We start from the raw sequence: 26,521 nt of genomic DNA, 5'->3' as shown, positions 1-26,521 counted from the left end.
TCATGACTTTTTCCCTGCAGCTTCCTAGTTGCTGCCTTTCTCATACAGGTAACGGTCCTAGTCCTCACCAAAGAAGTTTCAAAAGTGTGTTGAGCAAATATAAAAAAGACAAACAAGAAAAAATTGCCAATGAGCCCGTCTTAGTCTTCACCAAAGAAGTTTCAAAAGCGTGTTGAGCAAATATTCAAGACAAAAGAAGAAAAAATTGCTAATGGCCAAGTGACATGTTGATATGTTGCTAAAGACTGAAGTGTAAACACAAAGAAGGTTTAGCTCAAATAGGCTTGGTTTTGCTTGGTTTTCATTTCAAGATCATGATTTTCAAGAGTTTGGCCCTTTTCCATTATTCTTCTTGGAATGCTTCCAAATGGTCTTTTTCATAGTTGAAAAGTCTTAGGGCCATTTAAGGTGATTAAAGCAAGAATCTAGCCATTTTCCTTTTGAATTTTGTGTCTAATGATCATCTATAGTCGATAATAGAAGTTCTCTAGTTGATCCACTTCCATAAAGCTTGTATTTTTTACATCAACACTTAGAGGGTCCACTATAACTTTGTCAGGGTCGATTACGACTTCATTTCTTCACGATTTTTCATCAATCTTGCCATAGGGTTGACCACAGAATTTATTTGGTCGACTATGGTTGTGTATTTTTCAAGTTTCCTTGTCTATTCTTGCCCGTTTTGACATAAGATCGACTTGCCTTGCTCTAGGATCTATTGGAGCTTTATTTTTTAAAGATTCCTTAACATTTTGGCACTTAGCTTCAACTATTTCGTCTTTGCTTCTTTCTTGTGATCAAGTGTTGAGTTGAGAACAAACTTCTTGACTTCAGGCAACCCTAGTGTTGTTTAGATTGATGACCTTTGAGAGTTTTGAGATAATCTCCATCACTTGTGAACCTATATTGCAACTTCAACATCTCAAAGATAAATGTTAGAGGGATTACAAACTCATACAACTAAGTCATACAAGCTTATATATACATCATTTAATAACTTCAAAAATCAAGCTTGTAATTATGTAAAAACAAATGTATGAGAGCTAAATCATTTCAAGAACATGTCAAGAATCATTCAAATAATATTGAAGCAAATTAGGATCATTTTGTCATAATCAAAATTATAATCATTTTAAAGCTAACAAGTTAAGATATAAAGATATTGTATCTCTTTATCCCCAAAAAAATTTAGATATTGTCTATATAATAAATAGACATAATAAAATTTTACTAACTAGAAAGAACATCAGTTTTTCAGTAAGTCAGAAAAACAAAAACGCCCTCTCTCATTCTTTGCATTTTTAAGGCACCATCAACAAGGCCTATCCTCAACAAGGCCAAAGGGTTTTGGAATGTGAAATTAAATATGGACTTTGGTAACCAGTCCATAATGACAAAAATAAAGAGATCGATGTGCAACTGTTGTATTCATGTTTGGAACATGAAGGAGGATTCGTAAAGTAAGCTTTTCAGTTAGAAAAGGAAAAAAATATTCATCCAAAAAGGTAGTTCGAGCTCCCAGCAACTACAGATCGTTGCTTATCCACTAGTTATTATTTCCTTTTAGGTGATTCTCTCATATCTTGAAGAAGTAAGAAACAAATTTTAATTGTCTGTTCTAGTATTAAGTGTAAATATCATGTAGATGCTACTTCAGCGCTACTTTAGCTTCATCAAGTATTGGACAACACACTATAAAAAATTTCCTTTTTTTCAATGAAAAAATTTTCGTTGGAAATTTCCAATAAAATTCCAACGAAAATTTAAAAAATTTTTGATCAATTTTTTCCAACAGATTTCCAACAGAAAAATTCCGTTAGAAATATATTTGACGATAAAAAAAAAAACAGAAATTTTTCCAACAAATTTCCAACGAAATTTTCGTTGGAAAAATTTTTTACAAGGAAAAAAAAAGAAGAGAAGCATTTTTGACTGAATTTCCAATGGAATTTCCATTGGAAAAATTTTTGGGGAGCCAAAAAAAAAAAAGAAAGCACCATGTCCGACGGAGTTTCCAACTAAAAATTTTTCGTTGGAAATCCGTCAAAAAGTTCTAGGATTAAAAAAATTGAAAACCCAGTTGAAGTTTCCAACGGAAATTCCGTTGGAAAATTCAGTTGGTAATAATAATTTTTTATTTTCTTTAAAATATTTCTAAATTTTTATAACTTTTATTAATCTTTATTAAAAAATTGATATTATTAAACTCAAATATATTCATATGTGAAGTTTATAATATTTAAAAGTTTAATTATGTTTTATTTTGCTAATTTTTTTACTTGTTTTAAACTTTATTGAATCATAAATTATAAATTAATAATTTTAAATTAATTGATTCTGTAACATTAAAAAATTGATAAAAAGAAAATAATAAATATTTAAATTTTAAAAAAACACATGATAAGATCTAATAAGAAATTTTAAAAAAATACTAATACTCTATGTATGTTTTAGGATTAATTAGTTAATATATATAAATTAAGAAGATAGATATAAAATGAACTTATTAATTTAATATATTTAAAATATATTAATTTATTATATCTATGTATACAAATTAGAATGATAGCTATATTAGAGTATAGATATAAACCTGCATTATTAAAAGGAAAAAACTTATTGTATTAATATTAAATTACAAGTTATATTATTTAACTTATATAACTTTATAAGTTAATATATATATATATATATGTATGTATATGAGATATACTACATAAATATATATTAATATGTTTTATATGTAAGCTTATAGTAATTTTAGTTATATGAGTATAGTTATTATCATATTTTTCATAAAATTATATTGATTAGCAATTATACAATTTTTTTAATATATTTCAAATTATATTACAATATATATAATAAATGTAGTAATATACCATTATGTTTTATGTTGAGTAATTTTTAAACATTAATTTATTGATAAAATTCTAAATATTTAAAATTTAAATTTGTATTGATAGGGTGACTTGAACCTTTGCCCTAATGAAAAATAAATTAAACTTTAACCAAGTCTACCACCCATCCATTCTGATTTTAAAAGGCAGTGTTTGGTGCTTATGTACATAAGCATCACCCAATCTTGTGCCATTGTCATTCACTGTAATAATCATAGCTCTATCCAAATTGCACACAATGATGTGTTTCATGAGTGCACCTAGTATATTGAGATTGTCATTTTTTATGTCATCATGTGACTCAAGAGACTCTTCATCTAACTTATGTATCATCTTCAAATAAAATTGTTGAGAATCTCTGCCAAGAGTATCTTCCTAGTCGATTTCAAGAGTTTCCAAACTCAAGTTGACATCTAACGTATCACCTTGAATTTGAGAAAGGGTGTTAACATAATTATAACAATTATACAAATTATAAATTAAATTAGTATAATTCTGTTAGATTATGATTATTAGATTACAATCAGGACAGTACTGATTTGATTCTCTCCTAAATCATTGAGACTCCCTTTTATATATATACATACCTCGTTAGTCTCTTCATAAATTACATAATTTTGAATACAAGATTTCTTCTTTTGCTACCTAGTCCTATTTTGGCTGGTTTTTAATAATTTTAAGAATGATTTTTTTCTCAGAACTTAAGGTTGAAATGTCACTTCACATTTTGAGTGATATGATTTGCATTTTCCAGTATCAAGGCATGAGTAGTAAATATAGACTAAAATGGTAAATTAAAACTTCACTTGAATCGAAATTGGTTCAACTTTTTGGATTCAAGATTGTTTTAATGATTAGTACTGCCAATTTGTCTATCCTTAAGAAGCATTGTTGCCTTCGGATTCAAGGTTTGAAGAGTACATGTTGAGATTCCAAAGAATCCGCTTATAGACTAAAACATCTCTATATTGGCAGACCTCACCATACATCCACTTATAACATTCCTTGTCAATATAGATAAGCCTCCAACCTAAAAGCTTACAGCATTCCCGAATTACCCAAAAGCAATCTAATCCGATCTTCTATCAGCCATTCCACTCACCAAGGAATCGAATTCTTTCCTCCATAAACCATTTTCTTCACCAACAATCCCATCTCTTCCTCCCTACGCAGCTAAAAAAGGGAAAAAGTCTTGATGAAAACAATAAAGAAGGAACACATAGCCTTTCGAGGATTCTTGTATTTGACATTAGCTTTGAACTCCAATTCCTTTCTTCACATTCAAGTTCCCAAACACTACGAGAATCAGATAAATTCAACTTTTGTGCAATCCCAGAAACAGCCGACATAATCCAAAAAGAAAAAAGAAAACAAAACCAAAGACCCTAAAATAACCATTAAAACAGGATAATTTGGGTGGTGTCATACTTGGTCTCAATTGCCATGACTAGCATACTGTATACCCAAAATTCAGCAATTTACAAGTAATTGCTTCTTTGATGTTTCAAATACTTGCATTTCATTTCTACAAACGAGGATATGAAAATACCACAAAAGAAATTAACATTTGTTCAGTAACATTGAAGTCCCCAAGTTCGCAAACCAACATTAGCCAAAACAATTTTTTTTTTTAAAAAAAAAAGGCTAACCGGGAAATTGACACTATAGATTTAAGGAGAAGATGGCTTAGTAGCAGTCCTAACAGAGGACCAAATCTGAGCAAAACCCTCAAAAACATGAGGCAAAACACTGCCGATGCCATTTAAAGCAGCCCCAGAAGCAATTCCAATGGCAAGAGTCTCCAGGTATCCAGGCTTCGAGTCAAGCTTCATATCAACAACTGCAAGCCTGCTGTTGACACTGTCAATCTTTCTCGAAGTGTCAATCAAGAACTTATTATCTTTCTTGGATTTGGAGTTGGAAGAGACGACCCTCATCACCACATTCTGAAGATCTTCTATGACCTTGATGGAAGCTTGTTGGGAATCGAGGCCTTGGGTTTGGTAATGGGATATCAGCTCTTGGGGTGTTGGGATTTTTTTCTTTGCTTTGTTGTTGTTTTCTTTGTCCTTTCCAGGAACAACAGTTGGTGTTGCTGGTTGTTCCATTCTTGTGATGTCTTTCAACGAGAAAACAGAAGAGAAAAGCAGCCTGCCTGGGAAGAATTGGAGAAAAACCCTAGAAATTCTGGGGTTTTGGGTGCTTTTGGAAGATAAGATGAGTTAGAAACAGACCGAAAGCTAGAGGAGGGGACAAATTTGGTTGCTTTTGGGGTTTAGGCTTGCTGTTGTTTCACTTTAAAGCCCAAAAATCCTCTCTTGGCTCAATATGCCAAAGGCTTTGTTCCAACTCCCCCAAAAGCTCCAAAATTAACTTTTCTCTTCAAGAAAATAAATAAAAAGAAAAAGAAAGGAAAGAGAAGGTGGTTCCAATTATACAATTTCTCTTGGCAAACTGGCAATGGTTCCTATTATTTTTAACATACAATATTAGTATATTACAAAAAAGATAATTATCTTATATCTTAATATTATTTTTGATGAAATGGTGGACTATGATCTTGGTATGAGAGCCATGTATTTAAATTAGAGCTATGTCCCGGACATACACTCTGGGCCTTGTTCAAGTTAGCTTTTCTGGGAGCCAACCTTGTGTCCATGAGGTTGCTAGTTCCATCCCTCACAAAATCTTTAATCCTCGAAGGAAGTTGCCTTGGCCAACTTAGGGCAAAGTGCAGAGATTGGAGGCACACCTTGTGATCAGGACAATTCTGAACCTCATCCAATCCTTTAAAGTGGGTTTAATGTTTTCCCTCAAACCTTAATTAAAATGGATTCTGCTCTTACCATTTATGTATAATCCATCCAACATTCTTCACTCATTCATTTATTACGTATAAACATGTGCCATAAAACATTATAATACAAATACCAATACAAACAAATAAAAAAGAAGCACAGGCTGAGTCTTCCATCGCATTAAAGGTGAAAGTACACTGACTAACAATTCTAAACCTGCAGTGTATTAACATCTCTTATTTTATTAGATTAATAAAAGAAAAAGATTTAGTGAGGCTATCCATCAGGCACTCATGATATACATCAAAATACCTATCTGTATATGTGCAAAAATATCTAAGCACTCAAAAGGGCAACGGGTGCTGTATGCTAGTGAACACAGGCGATTAGATATAAACACAACTCTTCACAGAAACACTGGCGCCATAACAAGCGTTATCGTAGCAAGCATTTTTATGAGCACATGAAGCGAAGGTCCAGCTGTGTCTTTGAATGGGTCTCCCACTCTGCAATCCAAGTTCAAATATATCACATTTCAATTCTGATATATGCTTTTCTTTTTTTCTATTAATTGGTTCATGGTTTTAAGAATACATCAAAAAAGTAGGTCAAGAAGCTTTCTTTCTGTCGAGACAAGGATAGAAATCTGCAAACAAAGGATTAAAGCCCCCTTAACACAAATATCCCAAAGTTGGTGCTGAATGAGAAAACTTATATCAAGGCTCCTGGGATCTACACACCACAGCTTTGCCTAATATTCATACTAGTGTCTTTTTCATTATTTTTTTCTTGCTTAGGTGGACATCAAACCTAAGATTTGCCCCATCTTGACCGCTTCGGCCAAGGCCCAGGGGCAACAGTCTAGACTTATCGATCAAAACTAGGCTACTAGAATTACTGCTTCTCTCTCCTAGCAACCCCCACGGGTATGAAAAGGTAAAAGAATATAAGAAAGAAAAGGAAAAGGAAAAAATAACTTACGTATCTCCAGTAACTGCTGCTTTATGAGAATCACTACCTTTGCCACCAAGAGCTCCTGTCTCAATAAACTTCTTCGCATTATCCCACGCACCACCAGCTGTGTTAAGAAAGAGAGCCATTAAAATACCAGAAACTGTTGCAAACATCAGCAGAGCAGCTACGACTTTTGCTCCAAGTAGAGGATGTCCAGTATAGTGTCCCAAAACACGGAATAGAAAACCTGCAAATGGTTACATAGAAATTACACAAGTTGAGAGAGCAATATTGTTTTTAAAAAAGTATTAAAGGAGCACCATAATGAATGCATAGGTAACCTAAAAACAAAATTAAGTCAACCAAAAAGCAAGATCAGACAATTAGGGCTCAAGAAATCATCTAATCTCCTTGATATTTTTTTTTTTTGGTATAATAATCTCCTACATTCCTGACATGGTTCTAGAAACAACAGTGGCTAATAGAATGTTTGATTCCAGCAAGAATGCTTGCTCAATTGGATTACAGAATAGTAAAAAGAAATATGTCAATGCTTGATGGTTTTAAGATAAAAATTCAGCTTCCATTAGATCAAACAAGCAATACTACCACAAACAAATCAAGGAAATAGGATTTTAACGCACTGCTGCTACCCCTATCACTACTGCATACTGACCAGACTGCTAAATCTAAATAATGAAACAAACAGAACAAAGAAGAAACACTAGGAAAGGAAAAAGAAAACCTACTAAGAAAACCGCAGGGAAATGGAAGATGGACTAATAAGAGAAATAACAAACCAACCAATAATTGAAAATGTAATTGATAATTAGCACAGAGCAATTGACCCACCAACTACAATTGGTGATACTATAGCCAAAGCACCAGGTTTTATCATCTCCCTCAAAGATGCAGATGCCACAATAGCAACACAGCGACCATAATCTGGTTTCTCCTTGTAGTCCTGTGGCCAGCATGTCAGGAAAAATGAAAATAGCACAACCAACAGTTTATCTGGATTCATATAAGACAAAAAGATAGAAATGATAGAAGAGAAGCAAAATGACTTAAGGCAAAATTCAATTACTCTTATGTTTGTGTTGGAGCTTAATGATAAGAAAAATGATAATAGAAAATTGTATCTCACTCAATATCTTTTTCCTTTAGAAAAGACTTGACAAGGACAAAAATTTCAAAAGTGGATTATGGAAGAAAGAGATCGAGTGCATCTTTTCTCTCTTCCTTTCACTTCTCTCATGATTACTTTATCTAGACAAGAAATATTTTACAATTTCTCTCCACTGTTCTTACTTCAAATACCATATTTGACGGTTAAAGCACACCATTAAAGGCAGTCAGAAACTTAAACCCACCATGATACCAGGCCTCTCAATAAATTGTCTTCTTACTTCCTTAACAACCTCCTGAGCAGTTCGGCCAACTGCAGCACAGGCCCATGCACTAAATAAGAATATGAGCATGGAGCCCAACAATCCACCAATGAAAACCTCAGGAATGGCAATATCAACCTGAAAGTTGATTAAAATTATGAATGTCAGAAAAAGAATGAAAGCGTTTGCAGAATAACTAACCTTAGGCTACATTGGTCGCCACTTTTGCTACAAGTTTTTCACATTCTTTTGCCTTTCTCAGAAATACCAATTCAAACATAACTATTGCGCCTATAAGTAAAAGTATGCATTTTGTCATCCATGAAAGTCAAATTTTTAATGTTTAATTTTACAAAATATCTTTTAATAATTTATTCAAACATTGCTCCTCCCTTTTTGCTTTCAGAAGTTAAACACAAGTAGCAGAAGTGGTAACCAAACAGAGCCCTCACTAAAGCATTAGTACAGTAACACACACCTGTTTAAAAGATTCATGAGCAAAAGATGCAACCTCATCCATATATGCACTAAACAGAAGAAAAGAAGCAAGTGCTGCAGATCCAATGGCAAAACCTTTGGTGGTAGCCTTTGTGGTGTTCCCAACAGCATCAAGAACATCAGTGATCTCTCGCACACTCTCTGGCTGTACAAGACAACAATACCTAACTTAAATAATCCAAAACGAAGTAAAAAATAAAGTGCATTATACAGATTGATAACAAGGAAATTTAGAGAATCAACTACATAGTACCTGCTGACTCATCTCTACGATGCCACCAGCATTATCAGCTATTGGGCCAAACATATCCATGGTCAGAATATAGGCAGCAGTGCTGAGCATTCCCATTGTTGCTACAGCTGTGCCAAACAACCCACCAGTCGGACTTCCTGTTTCATCCACCAGTCCCGAGGTGTGACCCAGCCAAAAAGCAGAAATAATAGATATACTTATCACAAGAACAGGAAGAGCTGTTGATTCCAGGCCCAAACTGACTCCAGCAATAATGTTAGTACCATGTCCTGTTGAGCTAGAAAGAGCTAACGTGCGCACAGGCTCATGCTTGTAGTCAGTGTAATATTTGGTTATCCAGACAAAAACATACGCTGTGATGATACCAACCAACCCACACAATGCAAAGTTCAACCACGCAGAAGGTGCTTGATCAGTATAAAGCAGCCACCGTGTAGACTGCAATAATTTCAAAAAGAACAAGTCATAATGAGTTTTCAACCAAATCAAAAGGAGAAAAAATTGCTAGATTTCAATACTTGATCAGAGATAAAAGAACAGCAAAAACAGAAAAATTACAGTGTTATGTTGCAGTTATAGATGATATATTACCCCAGCAAACGTCAGAACAGCCAAAACTATTGTAACAGAGTATCCTTTCTGAAGAATTGTCATTGGATCCTCTATAGGAGTTTTCACACTGGAGTCACGTGTACCCCGAATTGAAAGTATTCCAATTGATGACACCACCAGGTCAAATGAGTGCACAACAAGGGGAAACAGGATAAAGCCAGATGGGTCTGCATAAATATCAAAGATGAGGCCATACTGTAAAAATTGAGAACCAATTCAACATAAAGAATATGCCACAGCCAAAGCCAAAGCAAATATAAACTGAAACAAAGAACCAAACTTCTAACTGAATAAGAAATGTTTGCCATGCTGTCTATAGTTTAGATTGCTGCAGGAATGAAACCCTTATATAACTAGCACCATAGCAATGCATACTTCTGCAGACCTGCTTTGTGATAAGGTTGGTTTGAAAACTGCAGCTGTCAAGAAACTGTTAGCAACAAAGACAGGAGATGCCTGATTGCTTCTAGTTACAGGCATATTTTAATTTATTTCTCTTATCCATTAAGTAACCGCCAAATAACACTGGCTATGCACCTTTACAGCCCTAACCTCACATCACCACGCTAACAAAACAAAAGATAGGATGCAACAAAATCTCTCTTTATCTCACCGAAGGGCAGATTCCAATTTCCTTGTACCGGTCTGATGAGGTCTAAACATTCATCTTGGTTAGGTTTAAACAGCCAAATTCTACCGTTTGCAGTTGTCATAGTTAAAAAATAGGAAATTTCACAACATAAGCAGTATAAAAATAATACAATGACATCAATAAGCAGTGGGAACTTGCACTTGCCTTCAATTTTACAGCGCTTAGCCATTGTTCCACCAAGTATCATGGCACTAATTATCTCCGCTGCAATGCTTTCGAAAAGATCTGCACCTCGAGCAGCACAATCACCAACATTATCTCCAACCTTCAATGCAAGAAGAAAGTACTCAAGTACCAAATATGATTGCCAAGATAAAGTGTAAGAAACTAGAATACTAAAAGTAAAGATAAAGCAGAAGCATTATTGTAGTAAATTTAACCACATTACTACCAATATTCTTTTGCAGTACATATTTTCAACCCACCTTCTTCATTGAACTTCAATTTACCAATAATTTTCTTAACACAATTTTCATATGAATTACTTCACTTTCTTTAAAACTAGGGGATTCAAGTTCTCTATGGTCAAGCATTATAAACTTCAAAACAAAATTAAAATAAAAAACTTTCCACTTTCTGTCAAATACATGTTTATTTTGTATCTTAGAAAGGCTTTAATACTCACAAGCAAGGTCCAGTATAAATGTACTCCTCTCTAACTTGCAAACAATTGTGCTATTATAATTAAATCTTTAGCAAAATCACAATTCCTTTCAAAATACAGCTTCAAAATATTCCATTCAATGCACACCACTAAAGTCAACTACTACAACAACCATAAACCTTCAATCCAGTGCATAACTGAAGAAAACTTTTTATCATATAAAACAGGAAATTTACATGAAATATGCACAAGCTTTACATACTCATTTTTTCAACTCAAAACTAAACCAATCAAATAATATGAGGGAGAAAAAAAAATCTAACTTTGGACTCCAAATGATTAGCTATTTCTAAAGCATTGGCTCAAAGAAAAAACTCAATGAAATTGAAAATTGAAGTACCAAATCTGCAATTACAGCCGGGTTTCTAGGATCATCTTCAGGTATGCCTTGTTCTACTTTTCCAACAAGATCTGCCCCAACATCAGCTGCTTTTGTATATATTCCACCACCCAACTGAGCAAACAGGGCAACAAATGAAGCTCCAAAACCATATCCCACGAGAAGAAGAGGCACTGAAAGAAAATAAACGAAATCAACCAAGGCATCACCAGTACCAATGATTCGGAAACACATGATAATACTAGCTAGCGGTGAACATAGAGGCAAACAGCCAATGTTCAAATCTCAGCCATGCATGCATACAACCCGAAGTACATACACGGATGCACACAAACACACAGATTACTTCAGCATTGCAAGCCAAGATGGCACTAGAATTGTCTAAATCAAAATAGTAGTTCACCATTTCAGACAACCTTAGCCAATATAAACCATCTTAAGAAACAAATACAGCAATCCAGAAGCAGAAAGCAAAGATCAAAATAAATGTTTGGAACAATATGTCAAGAATCAATAATACCATGTTACCAACACACAATAATATCATACATAAGATAAATAGAATTCAAAACAAACATCTGAGACGGATTTTTCCAAAATATACATATTTAGTATAATTAAATCAAGAGAAACATTGAATCACTAGGTTCCACAGACGCTCAATCCCAAAATCAACCACAAAAAAGCTATTCAAGTCATTAACTTTGGCAAGAATACAGTACTCTTCTGCATCACAGCAATGAATTAGTACTGTTATATCATCAAAAGCATTAACTACTTATAGAAAAAAAAATAAAAACTTATTCTAAGTCTAAGGAATGTCCTGCCACCATTCATCATAGATTTGTTAGTAAATCATACAATGTTCATCTTTACTATTCTCTTCATTCATTAGGAAAATGGAAGGAAGTAAACAACTACTAGAAAGAAGTCCATACACAAAGTCATCAACTAATACAACTAGAACAACTCTTAGCTGTCTAAACCCAACTCTTTATGAATTATAAGACAATGACTTCTCTTAGATGCCCCAGAGAACTAACCACTATCTACTTTCATCAATATGGAAAAAACAGAGCCAACAGAATCATGCTTATGCACTCTATCAACATTCCACCTCAAGAAGACAAACATTCAAGAAATCTCAAAATGTTTGCAATATACCAATGTATGTAGGACAAAGTAAGAACCATGTACTAGGAAGATCCATCGGCACAAAATGCATTGTAACAAATAAATTAAAGGAATGAGGAAATAAGTTACATACAATCTGTAACCTTCATTGAACCAGGTGAATCCACCCCCAACCACACATAAAATGTTGCATAAAGGATGGCTATACCAATCACAGCCATACCAACCACCACCAAGGCAGAAAAACCACCAGCACGGACAGCTATCTGCGTGTTATGTTCGCAACTTAATATTCAATCTAAAAGCATTCAGAATAAGATGAAATTTAAGAGGATACAACCTGCAATGCCTCTCTTGCAGACCGTCTTGCTGCACTGGAGACTCGGACATTTGCACGAACTGATACCCACATCCCAACATAACCAGCAACACCTGAACATAGAGCACCCAGAAGAAATGCAGCAACAGTGATATATGCAGATGTTGCCCTGTAGAAGCAAGTAAAAGAATAAACAAATTTATCACTAGGGTAAAGAAGTGGAATGTGGCTTTATGTAATGCTCATATATATCACCTTCCTAGGCCTGAAGATTCTTGTTGAGGAGTTGTACTACGAAACAAATAAATGCTAAGAATCACTAGCGCTAGCAACAATGCCATCTTGGAGATAGTACCATACTGAGTCCTGAAGAATCCTTCCGCTCCATCACGTATAGCATCTGATATCTAGGAAGCAAAAATGATAAGCTCAGTACAAGTTTATGAGGAGGTTGCTAACAAATAATAGTTCCAGTTCTTAGTTGCATTTTAAGGGTTAACAAGAAGATGATAAACAATAAGGGGAGCCTACTCTCCTTTGAACAAAATATGTAATATCTGACAAAGCAGTGTGAAAACATGGTATTCTTAGCCTATGAAATGTCCTTCTATTCCAAATTCAGACAGTGAATAAAGCCAAGATATTCTCATTCTATGGATGCTAAGTACAACAACATTGTAAAAAATTATTTGTATAATTCAGGTTATGCAGGCTATAGTTTAATGTTTCTGATCAAGCCTTATATCAAACTCTAGCATTCATTACATATTATTGATTTAAATAAAACCTGTAACAAATTTAACAGGCATTGACAATAAAAATTTCTAATTAAACAGTTGCAAATACATTCTTAGGCATAAAATTCATTCAAATTTGGAGAAACATTGAAAATTAATTCATTTATGATGGTATAAATATCAAAAAATAATATAACAAATAACAAAACATGCAGTTAAATTAAGCACTTGTTACTAAAATCTCCAATATAATATTTTTATAACTGATTTGAGCAGAAAGCTTTGGTTTTGCATAACCATCTTCCCTCTTCACATTCAGTTATTTAACTCCCAAACAGCTATGTTATGCAAAAATAGTGCACTTCAAATGCTAGCTAGATTTAAACCACATACCAAGCATAACACATCATATTCATAATTACTGGGCCAGTAAATGTAAGCCACATAACTATCATAAATAAATTAACTAAAATCTTAACATATGATACTTGCTCCATCCAGCACATCAGTCCTCTAACTTTATTCAAACTTAGATCCATCTTAAAAGCTACTCCAGCCAGGAAAACAAAGCCGTGCTTTATTTGATATCAACAAACCAAACATTTTGTACATTGGCAAATATCACGATGCCCAAATACACAAGCATGTTGTCCATTTCTTTCTTTCTGAAACCAAACTAAGTATGTTAATGATGCAGTACATTCAATGATATCATATGCTCACTGTCATCATATTTGGTTGAAAATTTGAAGAGTAATTTGAAAAGAGAGAGTCAATATTAAAATATGTCTCCATTAAAATATAAATTTAAATACCCACAAGTTGAAGACAGGGATAAAAAGGTGTAAATTAATAAAAAAAATTAGCAAATTTTACTAGAGAAGCATTTATTAGAATTATTCCAGGAGCATGAAAGAGAGTTTAATATTATGACAGAAAGTTTTTTTTCTAGAGAAATTTACCTGAGACATCTCTGGAGGCCCTTCATCCTTTGAAAGCACCCACTTTGTAAGATATATTGACAAAAGGAAGCTGACGATGCAAACTGAGAAGACAAAAACAATGATTGGAGAAGTACTTGCTCCAACGTAAAAGACAAATCCAAAGCCCAAAAGGAGAAGTATAACAAGAACACGAACATTTATTCCCATGAGAACTCGAAAAATCTGCATAGAGAAATAGTCAATTAAAGTAAGCACAATGAGGGGAAAAAGTGCATCCCAAAAGCCAGGGGAGAGAGAGAGAAACTAAAATTATGCATAGACAGCCAAAAAAATAGCAATGAAAAGATAAAACATGATTCGCCATAAAATCCCAGCTATTGGGCCTGCATCATTGGTTATTTTTCTGAATAAACTATTCAGCTACACATTTTTAGTAACTTGTCTGTTTAACTCTGCCAATGCTAGCCAAACTGCCATTCACATCAATTCAGCAGTCTCTGTGAAGCTCATGCTAAACTTCTTTTCCATTTTCAGATGCTAAGCCCAAAAAACTGTAAGCATGGATGTTTTCCTATCATGTCAAATTCCAGAACACCACAACTTGGTAATGACACCTTATATCAAATGCCATAACACCAGAAATAGCAAAAGGTTGATGCACAGATAAGCACAAAATAATGATCAAGGATCTTAGTTGCAATTGAAAGCAAGCAATATGACCATAAGAACCAGGATGTAATTTTACGGAGATCATAACATGTATTTGAAATACCAATTGAGCTTAAAAAGAAATACTAGAATGAGCGTTTTCACCAAGGAAGCCTTCAAACAAGTGCTGATAGGTGTATAGTTTTATAATCAAATCTCTCAGTTCACTGACAATATATAACGAAAACACACTTCATACATGGCAATATTCAATAATTCCAATGCCACTGCATGTTGGCAATGAGCAAAATGATGACTAACATTGGCTAATAAGACACTTGACATCATAAATTCATGCTAAGCTAATTCCCTATTTTCCTAAAATAGTTAAACCAAGTATAGGTCACAACAAATGCAGGATCAAAATGAATTACTACAACAAAAAGGGGAAATGAGAAGAAAAAAAAAACATCATAGCCAAAAGCTCGAAATGCATACTCCTCCACAAATAACAAACTACAAACTGAGAAAAACATAAGGTCCTTACCAAGGGAGTATAAGGTTTACTACGCATGTTAGGAAAAGTCCTTGGCCTATCTTGATAAAGCCCCAAATTACCATTCTCAACGTCATCTCCCATCATCATGGTGCCGGCAGAATTCACCCTCCGAGCAACAGGAAAAGAGTTGTACTCCCCAGTTTGGGGCAAATCACCCCCTGAACTTGGTCGCTGAATTTTGAGTGATTTAATTTGTCCAATGAAAATCTATAATTTCACCTGAGATGTTACAGAATAATCAAGTTTTTCAATAACAACTGCTCTATTCTACATTCAATAACTTTTAATCTTGCTTTTCCTTCAGAATTCTAGATCCAGTAAAACATACTCCAGTCCAAGGATTTTTCCACGTTAATTGATTTTCCTGCATAAAGGTCAAAGAAAACATTTATCAGTGAAATTTTAATAAAATAAGAAAGCAAACACAAATACCAACATTTGGAGATAGGTAAACTCAACACCAAAGACAAACTCCAACATTTTGATGAAGTAAATTCAACATCTCCCTAGTGAATAATCCACTTTTAGGCAAATAGATTAAAAAAAAAAAAAGGTCTTAATTCACAACATTGCCAACTACTTAACAGTCAAGTCCTTGCAGATGGTGATAGCAAATAAATACAAAAATTAACAAGAAAAAATCCTTATTAATTTTATATTTTTATTCCTAGAAAAGTCAAGATGTAAAACACGAGCAAAAACATTAGGTGCCTCATGCACGTGGGGGAGAGAGGGTATACCTTCTACTTCTTCTCTTTCTTTCTTTTTTTTTTTCTTTTTGGACATGCAGGGGGTGTAGCTCAATACAGTTCCTTGTTTTGGAAAGAAATATAAAGGAATGGGTCCCTAGACCTACACAATGTGACATTGCAAGTACTCTACACTGCTCAGAAGAAAATCAAACATTGTTGTTATGCTCTCTTTGCTCATACTCAATATTAAGCAGCAAAAGACCCTACTTATGACTATCTATAAATAAAAATAAAATTCCAAACCCAGAAATAAGGAAAGAAAATAATTACATAGTCTAAAAGACCTGGAAAGAAGAAAGAAAAGACTCACCTGTTCTACTGAAATTAATATTTAATTAGAAAATATTTCAAAAAAATCAAATTATTACATCAACAAATCACCTAAAATATGAATCAAGATTTTCTTGGTTGGAAGGATGGAAAGAAAAAAAAAGTATCAATCCAGTGGTTAAGCTACAAAGTTGGAAGGTGGTAATAAAACCGATCCATTAGATTAAAAATTTTTTAGCCCTTACCCCATTCCTTCATTCCTACAAGCAAAGCCTCATCCTAAAATATTGTAACATCTTCCTACAAGATTAGAATCACCAAAACGTTATTTGATCTCCAACTAACCACTGTCTCACTGTCCTTGATTGCATTAACTAAAGATCTCCAATAAAAGTGTAAGACGTTGCAGAAAGGCCATTTGAAGCTAATGGTTGGCCAAAAGTAAATTAGAATTTGCATTTTTTCAACCCAACCGTTTGCAAAAATAGAACAATATTTGTTTCATTTTAGCATACCACAAGACTAAAGAACAATAACAACAATAACAATACTAATTCAACTCAGGATACAATAATTTCAGTTCAGCATTCATGAATCATGATACTTTTCTCTCTTACTTTTTCAGTTTTCTTCCCATTTTCGCACCTCAGTGCATTACAATGACTATTACAATTTAAAATATGATAGCAAAAATGGCAATCAATAAAAGCAAAAAGATAAGCCGATTAAACTTAAACCCCAGATTTTCAAATTTCTCAGGTCTCCAAACAATTCTGATACCCGACATTTCATCACAAAACGACGGAAAACGAATGAACATCCGATAACAAAAAATAAGAACATAAGATCTAAAGCCAAAACCCTAGATTCAGAGTGTTGCATGATTTGATCCTCATTAAAATCAATTAGATCTAAAAAAAAAACAGTTAGAACGAAAATTACACATACCGTTTTCAATGGCCGCAGCGAAACTGAGTAACCGCCATTAACGGGAAAAAGAAAAGCTTTTACACTCTCTCTCTCTCTCTCTCTTCGTCTCTGCGAAATTTTGCAGACTTTTAGAGAGAGAGAAACGGATGGATTTTCACGGGGAGAGTAATTTGAGTATTTTGTTTCAATTTTGTCTTTTTTTTTTATTATTTTGTCTGTAAAGAAAAACTTTTTATTGGTATTTTAGATCTCTCGACTATCATAATACTTGTTTATAAATCCGTTGTCTCAGTCTGTCGTAATAGACTTGCGTTCTTTTGCGATGTCAGCGCTGCCAATAGCTTTCTTACATGTCAGCTGTTTTTGGCACCTTGGCAATGAGGACCTCCTTTCTCTGTATCTTCTTCGACTTTATTAGTTTTCTTATTTATATTCTTTATCTATATAAAAAATACGAATGTTGAAAATTATTTAATTAAAAAAATTTATTCATCATATTTCTAAATTATTATTATAAAGTATTTTTATTAAAAATAAAAGTATAGAAATGGAATATTATTCAATTTTTTACATTTTTAAAATATATTAATCTACATTTATAAATATTTTTTTAAGACATTAACATTTGTGATCACTTACATTGCATGCAAGTAAATTAAAAGAAAAACCAAATACTCTAACTTTCTGTTTTAGAAAATGAGAAGGCCCTAATTATAAGATTTCTTATTTTTGACATTTTTCAAGAATTTCTTTATCATTATTTTATGTGAACAAAGCCTACATATGCAGGCTAATAAGTTTTCATTAATGATTTTAATTTTCACATATTTCATCTATGTATACAATAGATAAATAGTTAATGTGTGTATGTTTCATTTTAATTTTTAATACATTTTTTTTCCAATGATTATAATATGACGTTGTCTCTTGTAAAATGGTATTGTAGGATTTATTTACCTTATATTAACTATGATATGATATGTTGCCTATGACGGTGGACTATAGTTTACTTTTTACCTTATCTAGGGTCTCACTTAAGAATGTCGTACTTATTATATTTTAAGTACATTAACTAAAACTCGATTATTTCATAGGATATCTAAATTTTATTAATACCTAATTAAAATTTTGAATTGTGAATCAAATCTGCATACCAATATCTTAGGCATCACACACTAATATCACATTATATTTTTAATAAAAAATTAAGTTAATAAATTAAATTTAGTCCATAAAAATATATTAAAGTTTAAAATAATTTTTATAATAATATTTGATAAATTTTAGTAAGTGTTACATTAATTATAAAAAAATTATAAATAAAATATATATGTATAACTAAAGTTTAATATTAAAAATAATTATTTATAATTAGGCTCAGGTATTGGATACTCTAAAACCATTACTCGAATCCTAACCAAACTTATGACAAGGAGTAATTTTACCAATTGAATTTATTATAATGTATCATAGTCTTTCTTAATCGGGTCCGTTAATACAGAATATCTAATTATAAAATTCCCATTGACATCCCTAATTGTGGATTTGTCATTCAGCAAATACTCAAATAATGTGATTAGGACATACTTGCTGCATTGTTGTAGGTGCAGTTGGGTGCCTAATTGCACCAACAACAACGGGTTCAGTGACTCCCATTTTTCCCCTTTTCTCCTACTTTTTCTAGTTTTTTTATATCATGTACAAAAGTTTTTTTTTTATTACCCTTATTTCACTTTTTATATAAGTGTCCGCTCTCATTTTATTATATTTGATATTTATTATTTAATATAATAAATAAATACATAAATAATAAATAATTATAATATTATAAATTAGATCTGATAATTGAAAACACGATCCCATTAACAAAATATAAAATTAAATCGATTTGAGTTTCGTAGTAAAAATATAAAATTTTCATATCTAAATAAATTAATGGTGTCATGTCAATTAGATTAATCATATTTAAATAAGTTAATTATATTGTGTAGTATTACAAGACTTATTAATTAGACATATCAATTATGTCATATTGTGTAACCTATATAATAAACGTGTCATATTCATGTCAAAGATCTTGAAATGATTAATTAATCATGTCATTTACTATATCCATTAAAAATGTAAAACAAATTTTATTATAATTGTTTTTGTAAAAAAGGAACAAAAATGCAAAAGTCTACCTTTTATTTATATTTTTTTATGTTTCTATCTCTAAATTTTATTATAACAAAAAAAATTATCTTATTCCATTTGTTGTTGTTTAAAGCATTAACCAAGTTCAAGATATTGCTTATGGTAAGATGAATGAATAAAATGACCCAATAAGATATCACCAAATAAATATTACTTCTTCTGTTTCAAATTGAATATTCATTTTTTATTTAAATAGAGATTAAAAAATACTTTAATTTTAGTGTTTTTAATATTTTTTAAAATATTTAAAGTATACAATTTTTAATATCACAAAGTAAAAAAAATTTACAATATAATATGAAATGGAAGACAAAGAAAAGAGAGTTATTCTATGTTAGCTCTACAAAAAATTTATTCTCAATCTTCTATGTTAGATCCGAATGCTCAGTATTGAGAGGGATTAAAGAGCTTCTTCAACAGAGTTGGGATGTTACAATTTCTCACGTATATCGTGAAGTCAATCAGTGTGCCGATTAGATGGCAACACATACTGAAAATCTAGAATTGGGTTTACATATTTTCGAATATCCACCACATAGTATTGTTTCTTATTTATTTGCAGACAGTCTAAGCATATCATGACCTAGGATGATGTAATATTTTTTATCTTTTCTCTTATATATATAAAAAAAAGAAAAATAGATATAATTTAGATATGGATTAAAATGAAATGATAAGTATTCAATTTAGAACAAAAGAAATATAGTATATCTGTTTTTTTTAACATGCCACATCTTCTTATCAAGTAGGAATAGTATAATACTATTGATATCGATAAAATTCTAAAAGAAAAAAAAGTAAAATATGAACTAAATTACAAGTTCAAACTAGTGTTAGTCCATTGACTTTTTTAATGTGTAGCCAATAAAAATGATACACATGTTCACGAGATCAATGGTTCAAGTTGACTTTTGTCCTAACAACCCAACAAGACTGCGCCGCATACGCCGGTTCCAGAGCTCCACTAACATTTATTTAAATATTATTTTTGTATGAGAATATCGTCATGAAGCATTAAAATATTATTTTAATAGCCGAAAGTCTAGCAACTCTAACATCTTAGGTTTAACAACTTCTCCACAGTAAGAAGTCTTTGACATCGAATATAACAGTCGTTTTGCATTGTCACGGAATTCTCTATTTGATCCAAAGGTAACATTAAATATATAGGAATAATACTTAAAAAATATATAAATTATTTAAAAGATTTTAAATAAACTTTTATTTTTTATTATATTTAATTAAATTTTTATATTTTTATTTTGAATCAAATAAATCTTTATAATTAATAGTTGACTAATTATTATTAATCAAAATACTATTTGTCATTTTATGTCATGTGATGCTAACATGATATACTAATATATTATAATAAATGACGACGTGACATGTTGATATGCTATGATGACATGATTATATGATATTTTTTATATTTCATGTCAGCATTACGTCACCACCATATGAGCACAAAAATTATAAGTGATATTTTGATTAATAATAATTAGTCAACTATTAATTATAAGAGTTTATTTGATTTAAAATAAAAATATAAGGGCTGGATTGAATGTAATAAAAAATAAAAACTTATTTAAAATTTTTTAAAAAATTTAAAATTTTTTTAAGTATAATATTTTAAATAAAATACAAAATTTTGAATAAAAAATTCAATTGCTATAAATTTGTTTTCAATCACAAAAATAAATAATGTGATTACAATTACTTTCAATCATAATTTTTTAAACCAATAATGATGCTAAACGAAACTTAATATAAAACTTGTTTTGCATGGGAAATTTTTTTTCTTGCTATAGGGAGGATTGGATAGGAGGATTACAAATTGTATGGGAGAAAGTATCTATTTTGAAGTATTATATGGTGATTTAAGAGAGGCTCATCCTTATTCAAGCTAGAAGGAGTTTTCGCAACCTTTATTTGTATAATAATTGCAAATGCTTATGCACCATTTTTGGGTGGTTGACAATGGAAACTTGAGAAGCATGTGAAGCAAAAGTGGTGATTAGCAGGAGACTTCAACACAACCAATAATTCAGAAGAAAGAAAAGGTTGTAATTTAGAGTGTGAGGTAATTGATTTTGGCATAATGTGATTTTGACTTCTAAGTTTGGTTGGATCTTGGACTTGGATACATATGTATACACAAATTTTGCATTCTAAATTTAGACTTGAAAATTTGTAGACAAATTACAAAGATTTGGTGTGAGTCTACAATCTCTGGAGTTTCTATAATTAATTTCTGCATGCTTCATCTTCAAGGGTCTAAATTTGGACTTGATCTTGAACATGATTTGGACTTGAGATTTTTTTTGTAAGGGTCTAGGCTTAGACTTGATCTTGAACATGATCTGGACTTGAGCTTTTAAGTCTTCAAAAATCTTCTTCTTCTCAATTTCTAAATCCCCAAATAGCTTTGAGTAGCACTGTACTTATAATGTTAGATAAGAGACTATCATGAGGATTTAGTCTTTTTGAATTATCTATAAATTATTTAAATTTAATTAGAGATAAATCATGATAACTCACAATTGGATTTTGATTGACCAAACTTTGAGCCTTTGCATTTTGATTGGTTGAATTTAAGTTTTATCTCTAGATTATCTTAATTTATTTAGAGATAAATTAAATGACTAAATTTTTTATTTTATCTTCAAATTATCATAATTTTTATAGATAAATTAGTTGACCAATTGTTAAATTTTAATCTACTAAAAATTTAATATTATCTCTAAATTATCTTGATTTATTTAAAGATATAAAGGATGACCAATAATTAAATTTTATATTCCAATTTAAATATTATCTTTAAATTATCTTCGGAGATATGTATGTGATAAATGAGTGAATTTTAATCTTTCCAACTGTGTCTTTAAGATAATTCAGCTAATAAATTAATTATTTTATAATTAATTATATGTTATATTAATGATGTCCTTAGTACATATGGCAGCACGTGATTCATATTTGAAAATTTTCTTGCATTTACTAATTTTAGACACGTGACACCTTGTAATAGGATAATATTTTTTTTCTCTTTTTACAAATGTCCCCTCAAGACTTGTTCACACAAGATTTTGAATGTGACAAGTGGACAAGTCTTGAAATTTGAATTATTTTAATGCCAATATTTGCTTACACTCTATCTGGTAAAATAATAATAATAAAATATTTTTTTCTTAAGATATCTTAAAATACTAATATGCCTTGTTGGGTTTGTAATTCAAGTTCAATAGGACATCTTACAATTCTAGTATACCTTGGCGGATTTGCAATTCAAGTTCAATAAGACATCTTATAATCCTAGTATGCCTTGACGGATTTGCAATTCAAGTTCAATTTGAATTATGCTTATTCAACCAATTAGGAAAAGATTTATAATCTCAGAAGAAGTATCTTGCAATGGAATTATAATCTTGGACTTTTTTTTTTTTTTTTTTTTGCAATTGGTAGGGTACTTCTTAATCAACCAAGATTGGGATTTTTACTCTATAAAAATAGAGCTCCCTTGCAAACATCAAGATATTAGAATTGCTACAATCAATAATTTTTTTTGTGGTTGCCATTGTTTCTATTCATTCATCGGTTTATACCTGCAGATTCAAGATCTCTCAAATCATCGTCAAGTAAAAGTCCTTGCTTCTTGGTGGTAAAAGCTTCTTAACTTCTTCAAAATCCTTTCTTTCTTCTTGTTTTATTAGTGTGGTTAACCGATTGCAATCTTTTGACTCTTTAAATCTACAGACTTGTCATGTTAAAAATTATGTAAGCTACCATCATCTTGCCACGTTATAAGTTCATGATCCTTTTGTTGCAATTGCCTTTTGTTGCTTTTATGTTATGCCATTTTGCCGACAACTGATTTTGCGTTCCACTTGTCTCACCATGATCCAATTCTTGCCATATTATGGATTCAAGAATTAAATTAAGACATCATGTTACAGATCATTCATGTTGACCCATGTTTGATAGCATATGCACAACTACTTGCATCAAGCTTCAACAAGTAAGATGCCACGTCTTGGATTTAATTTAGCTTATGTCACAGCCCAAATTCCAGGGCCATGACCGACGCATGGGCCCAATGGGCATAACCCACCAAGCCCAAGTAAGCTTATTATGTAATCTTGCTTAACATCCCATCAATTATTCTCAAGTCACCTTTCATAATTCCAACTTATAATCACTTTAATATTGGGCTATACCAATCAAGAATTTCATTAATATAAATCCAAAATGATGTTAACATTTCAACTTATGGTGGCATTAACAGTTAAAATATACATATTTCGTCTAAGACACGTATTTTAGTATTTTACATCACATGAACGTACTCATAAAACAAAATGACTCTTGACTTCCAGCGGAGTAACCACAGTGAAGATGCGGCTACTGAGATGCCATAGTACTTACTAAGAAAGCGAGTATATGTGTGCGACTCAATCTAGGTCCCAATTGCCTCCAAATCTGAAAACATGAATTTAAAAAAAAACGTGAGTATAAAACTCAGTGAGTGAACATAAGAAGGAAACAAACAATCAATAGGAAGAATTTGGAAATCATTATGCACTTGTTTGAAAAACAACACAATTGATTTAATTTCTTACTAAAAACCCCTCTTTCAAACTTTTATTGATAACCTCATAGTGTTGCAACAACCCATGATCAATCCATGAAGTTAAATGGGTGAAAAATATGTCAAAAACTAAATAGGGTAGCATGTAGGACAAAATGTTTCTCATTGCAGCGAAGTTCATTCTCGCTACAGTGAGAAATAGTACCAGTTTGCATATGTTTCAGTTTTTATGTCATATCTCTCGTTAAAGAAGTCTAATTGACCTGATTTTTGAACCATTGGAAAGATAGGAGGTAGGGCTACAACTTTGATGTTTATCACTTTTCCCAGTTCAGACGGAAAGGTGGTCAAAATCTTCATCAAAGTGAAGGCACTGCATTAGAACCTGAGAGTTTCTCGTTGCAGCAAGATTTATTTTCGCTGCAGCGAGTTTTCTGCTACCAAAACAGAATGTTTCTCGCTGCAGCGAGAAGTAGGGCACTTAAGTGTAAAAAAGACCTCATTTACACTAAAAACCCAATTGGTGTTGCAATGAACTCAATTTGCAAGAAAATGGGACATTCTCAAGATTCATCATGCCAATTTCAACATGAAATGCTCAAAAATTTCCAAAGTTCAACATGCCAAAATTTCACATGCATTACAACCATATACCATATATGTATATATATCAATCATCATGCACACCCTTCCATCATCATCAGCTCATATGCAACGGCTTATGCGCACTCTTACTCGCATATAGCCGAGTCAGCAACAGCTTATGCGCACTCCCACTCGCACATAACTGGGTCAATATCATTACACAATATTATTCGTATATATATATAAACATAATGTAGTAGTACAACAATCCATAATAGCCACATATCACATATAGAAACAATTTATCAAAGGCTTGTTCCCAAGGCACCAATTTTGAAGATAAAAGGGATTCAATCAAACATACTTGTATACACATCCCAAAACCTTTTTAATGCAAGTTCACTCACCGGGATTGTTGAACCTCTAATCGACTCTAACTTCGATTATTACTTCAAACGGACATGTGAGGCCTTGTTGGAACCTATCACCCACAATATAACTATAAAAAATATAACAGTCCATAAATCAAATTTCTAGCCATCTCTAACACCTTAAAATCAAATTCTAACTCATTTCTCACCTTGGTGGTTTTTTTTTTTGGTAGTTGAATTCCTTTTCAAAAGCTTCCAAGCTACTATGGCAAGTCTCTCTTTCTCTCTCTAAAACTTTCAACTAGTGAGAGAAAGTGCTGAATAAAGACTTTTTGAGGGTTTTAAGGTGTAAAAGTGGAAGAGCATGAAAAATCGTATGAAAGAGTGGGCAAAAGCATGAAATTTGGAGCTAGAGAAAGAAAGTTATAAAGTTTTCATACCATGCTTCCATGGAGGGGAAAACAAATGTGAGATGGAATGAGGAAGAAGAAGAAGCTACTGGAAGGAGAAGATATTTATAGCTCAAGCTTATCCATTCCACTTGAAATTACGAAAATACCTTTAGCACATTAACTTGTTCTCCTTCAATCCTTGGTGTAATTTTTTTACTCTTTTGATAGTAAAACAAGTCCATAATGGTCTAGATATACTCGGGTTTACGAAACTTAAAAATTTTGACCCGAGGTAAAAAATGACCATTTTGCCCCTGTGGTCAAAATTATTGAAACTTCTAGTTTTCTTTGTGTTTTCATCATTACACATTATTTATTCGGTCTTATGCCTATTTAGACCTTAAAATATCATAAAACCTTTTTTTGGGAGCTTTTTAGAGGAAATGACGAAATTACCCCTAGCTCGTGTTATTGCGTCTATGTGTAGTTATGAGCCTATAAGGGTTGAGGTCTCACTACTTCTTTGCTACCATTGCTTCCATCTCGGATTATTTTCTGTAATTTTTTTGTTAATATTGTCCCAAATTTCTAGGCTTTTTATTGCTACAATTTTACTGATTTCTTTTCTTAATGCCTTTGTTGTTTTCTTTTTTATAGATTTCTTATCTTAATAAATTGCTTGCTTCACTTAGACTAATGATTTAATTTCCTTTTGATTGTTAAATCTCAAATCTATTCGTCTATAATCAAGACAAGCCAAAATTGGAGTGGAAGAAATTGGTAGATTCTTGATCATAGAAATAGCCTTGGTGAGTGCATACTTGTTGATCTTTGGAAGGTGCTCTTGTCATAGTACAATTGTTGATCATTGAAGGGTGCTTTTTCTCATAGTATAATTGTTGATCCTTGGAAGGTGCTCTTTATCATAGCACAATTCAAAATGACCATGATACACTTTAAGGATTGTAAAGATCACTTTGTCATTTTTTTCAAGAAGGATAAAGATATGAAGAAGTTGTTATTTCTTCTCACAA

General features: G+C 32.0%; 2 protein-coding genes across 2 annotated transcripts; both read right to left on the bottom strand.

Moving 5' to 3' along the window:
- Nucleotides 1-4,438: 4,438 nt before the first annotated feature.
- Nucleotides 4,439-5,214, bottom strand: LOC18595568 (ribosomal protein-like protein). Its single transcript, XM_007023579.3, has one exon. The coding sequence runs from the start codon at nt 5,006-5,008 to the stop codon at nt 4,571-4,573; it is 438 nt and encodes a 145-aa protein (XP_007023641.3). The 5' UTR covers nt 5,009-5,214; the 3' UTR covers nt 4,439-4,570.
- Nucleotides 5,215-5,915: 701 nt separating this feature from the next.
- LOC18595567 (pyrophosphate-energized membrane proton pump 2) lies at nt 5,916-17,606 on the bottom strand. Its single transcript, XM_007023577.3, has 16 exons — nt 17,374-17,606; nt 15,732-15,767; nt 15,392-15,622; nt 14,215-14,418; nt 12,771-12,922; nt 12,537-12,684; nt 12,330-12,462; nt 11,063-11,235; nt 10,203-10,323; nt 9,386-9,573; nt 8,795-9,232; nt 8,522-8,686; nt 8,026-8,181; nt 7,505-7,616; nt 6,680-6,899; nt 5,916-6,204 (listed from the first exon to the last, which is right to left on the bottom strand). The coding sequence occupies exons 3-16, from the start codon at nt 15,488-15,490 to the stop codon at nt 6,105-6,107; spliced, it is 2,409 nt and encodes an 802-aa protein (XP_007023639.1). The 5' UTR covers nt 15,491-15,622; nt 15,732-15,767; nt 17,374-17,606; the 3' UTR covers nt 5,916-6,104.
- Between the last annotated feature and the right edge of the window lie 8,915 nt (nt 17,607-26,521).

This window comes from Theobroma cacao, chromosome 6 (genome assembly GCF_053813885.1).
Source record: "Theobroma cacao isolate CCN51 chromosome 6, ASM5381388v1, whole genome shotgun sequence".
Classification (NCBI taxonomy): Eukaryota; Viridiplantae; Streptophyta; class Magnoliopsida; order Malvales; family Malvaceae; genus Theobroma; species Theobroma cacao.
The sequence above is the reverse complement of the archived record's forward strand: the minus strand, read 5'-3'. Positions and strand labels throughout refer to the sequence as shown.

Excerpts from the sequence above, each read along its gene's own strand:
- LOC18595568 (XM_007023579.3), bottom strand. The coding sequence starts at position 5,008 with ATGGAACAACCAGCAACACCAACTGTTGTTCCTGGAAAGGACAAAGAA.
- LOC18595567 (XM_007023577.3), bottom strand. The coding sequence starts at position 15,490 with ATGATGATGGGAGATGACGTTGAGAATGGTAATTTGGGGCTTTATCAA. Across the intron at positions 12,685-12,770 it reads GAATCTTCAGGCCTAGGAAG|GGCAACATCTGCATATATCA; the intron begins GTGATATATATG and ends TTGCTTCTACAG. Across the intron at positions 6,900-7,504 it reads AGTATCACCAATTGTAGTTG|GTTTTCTATTCCGTGTTTTG; the intron begins GTGGGTCAATTG and ends AACCATTTGCAG.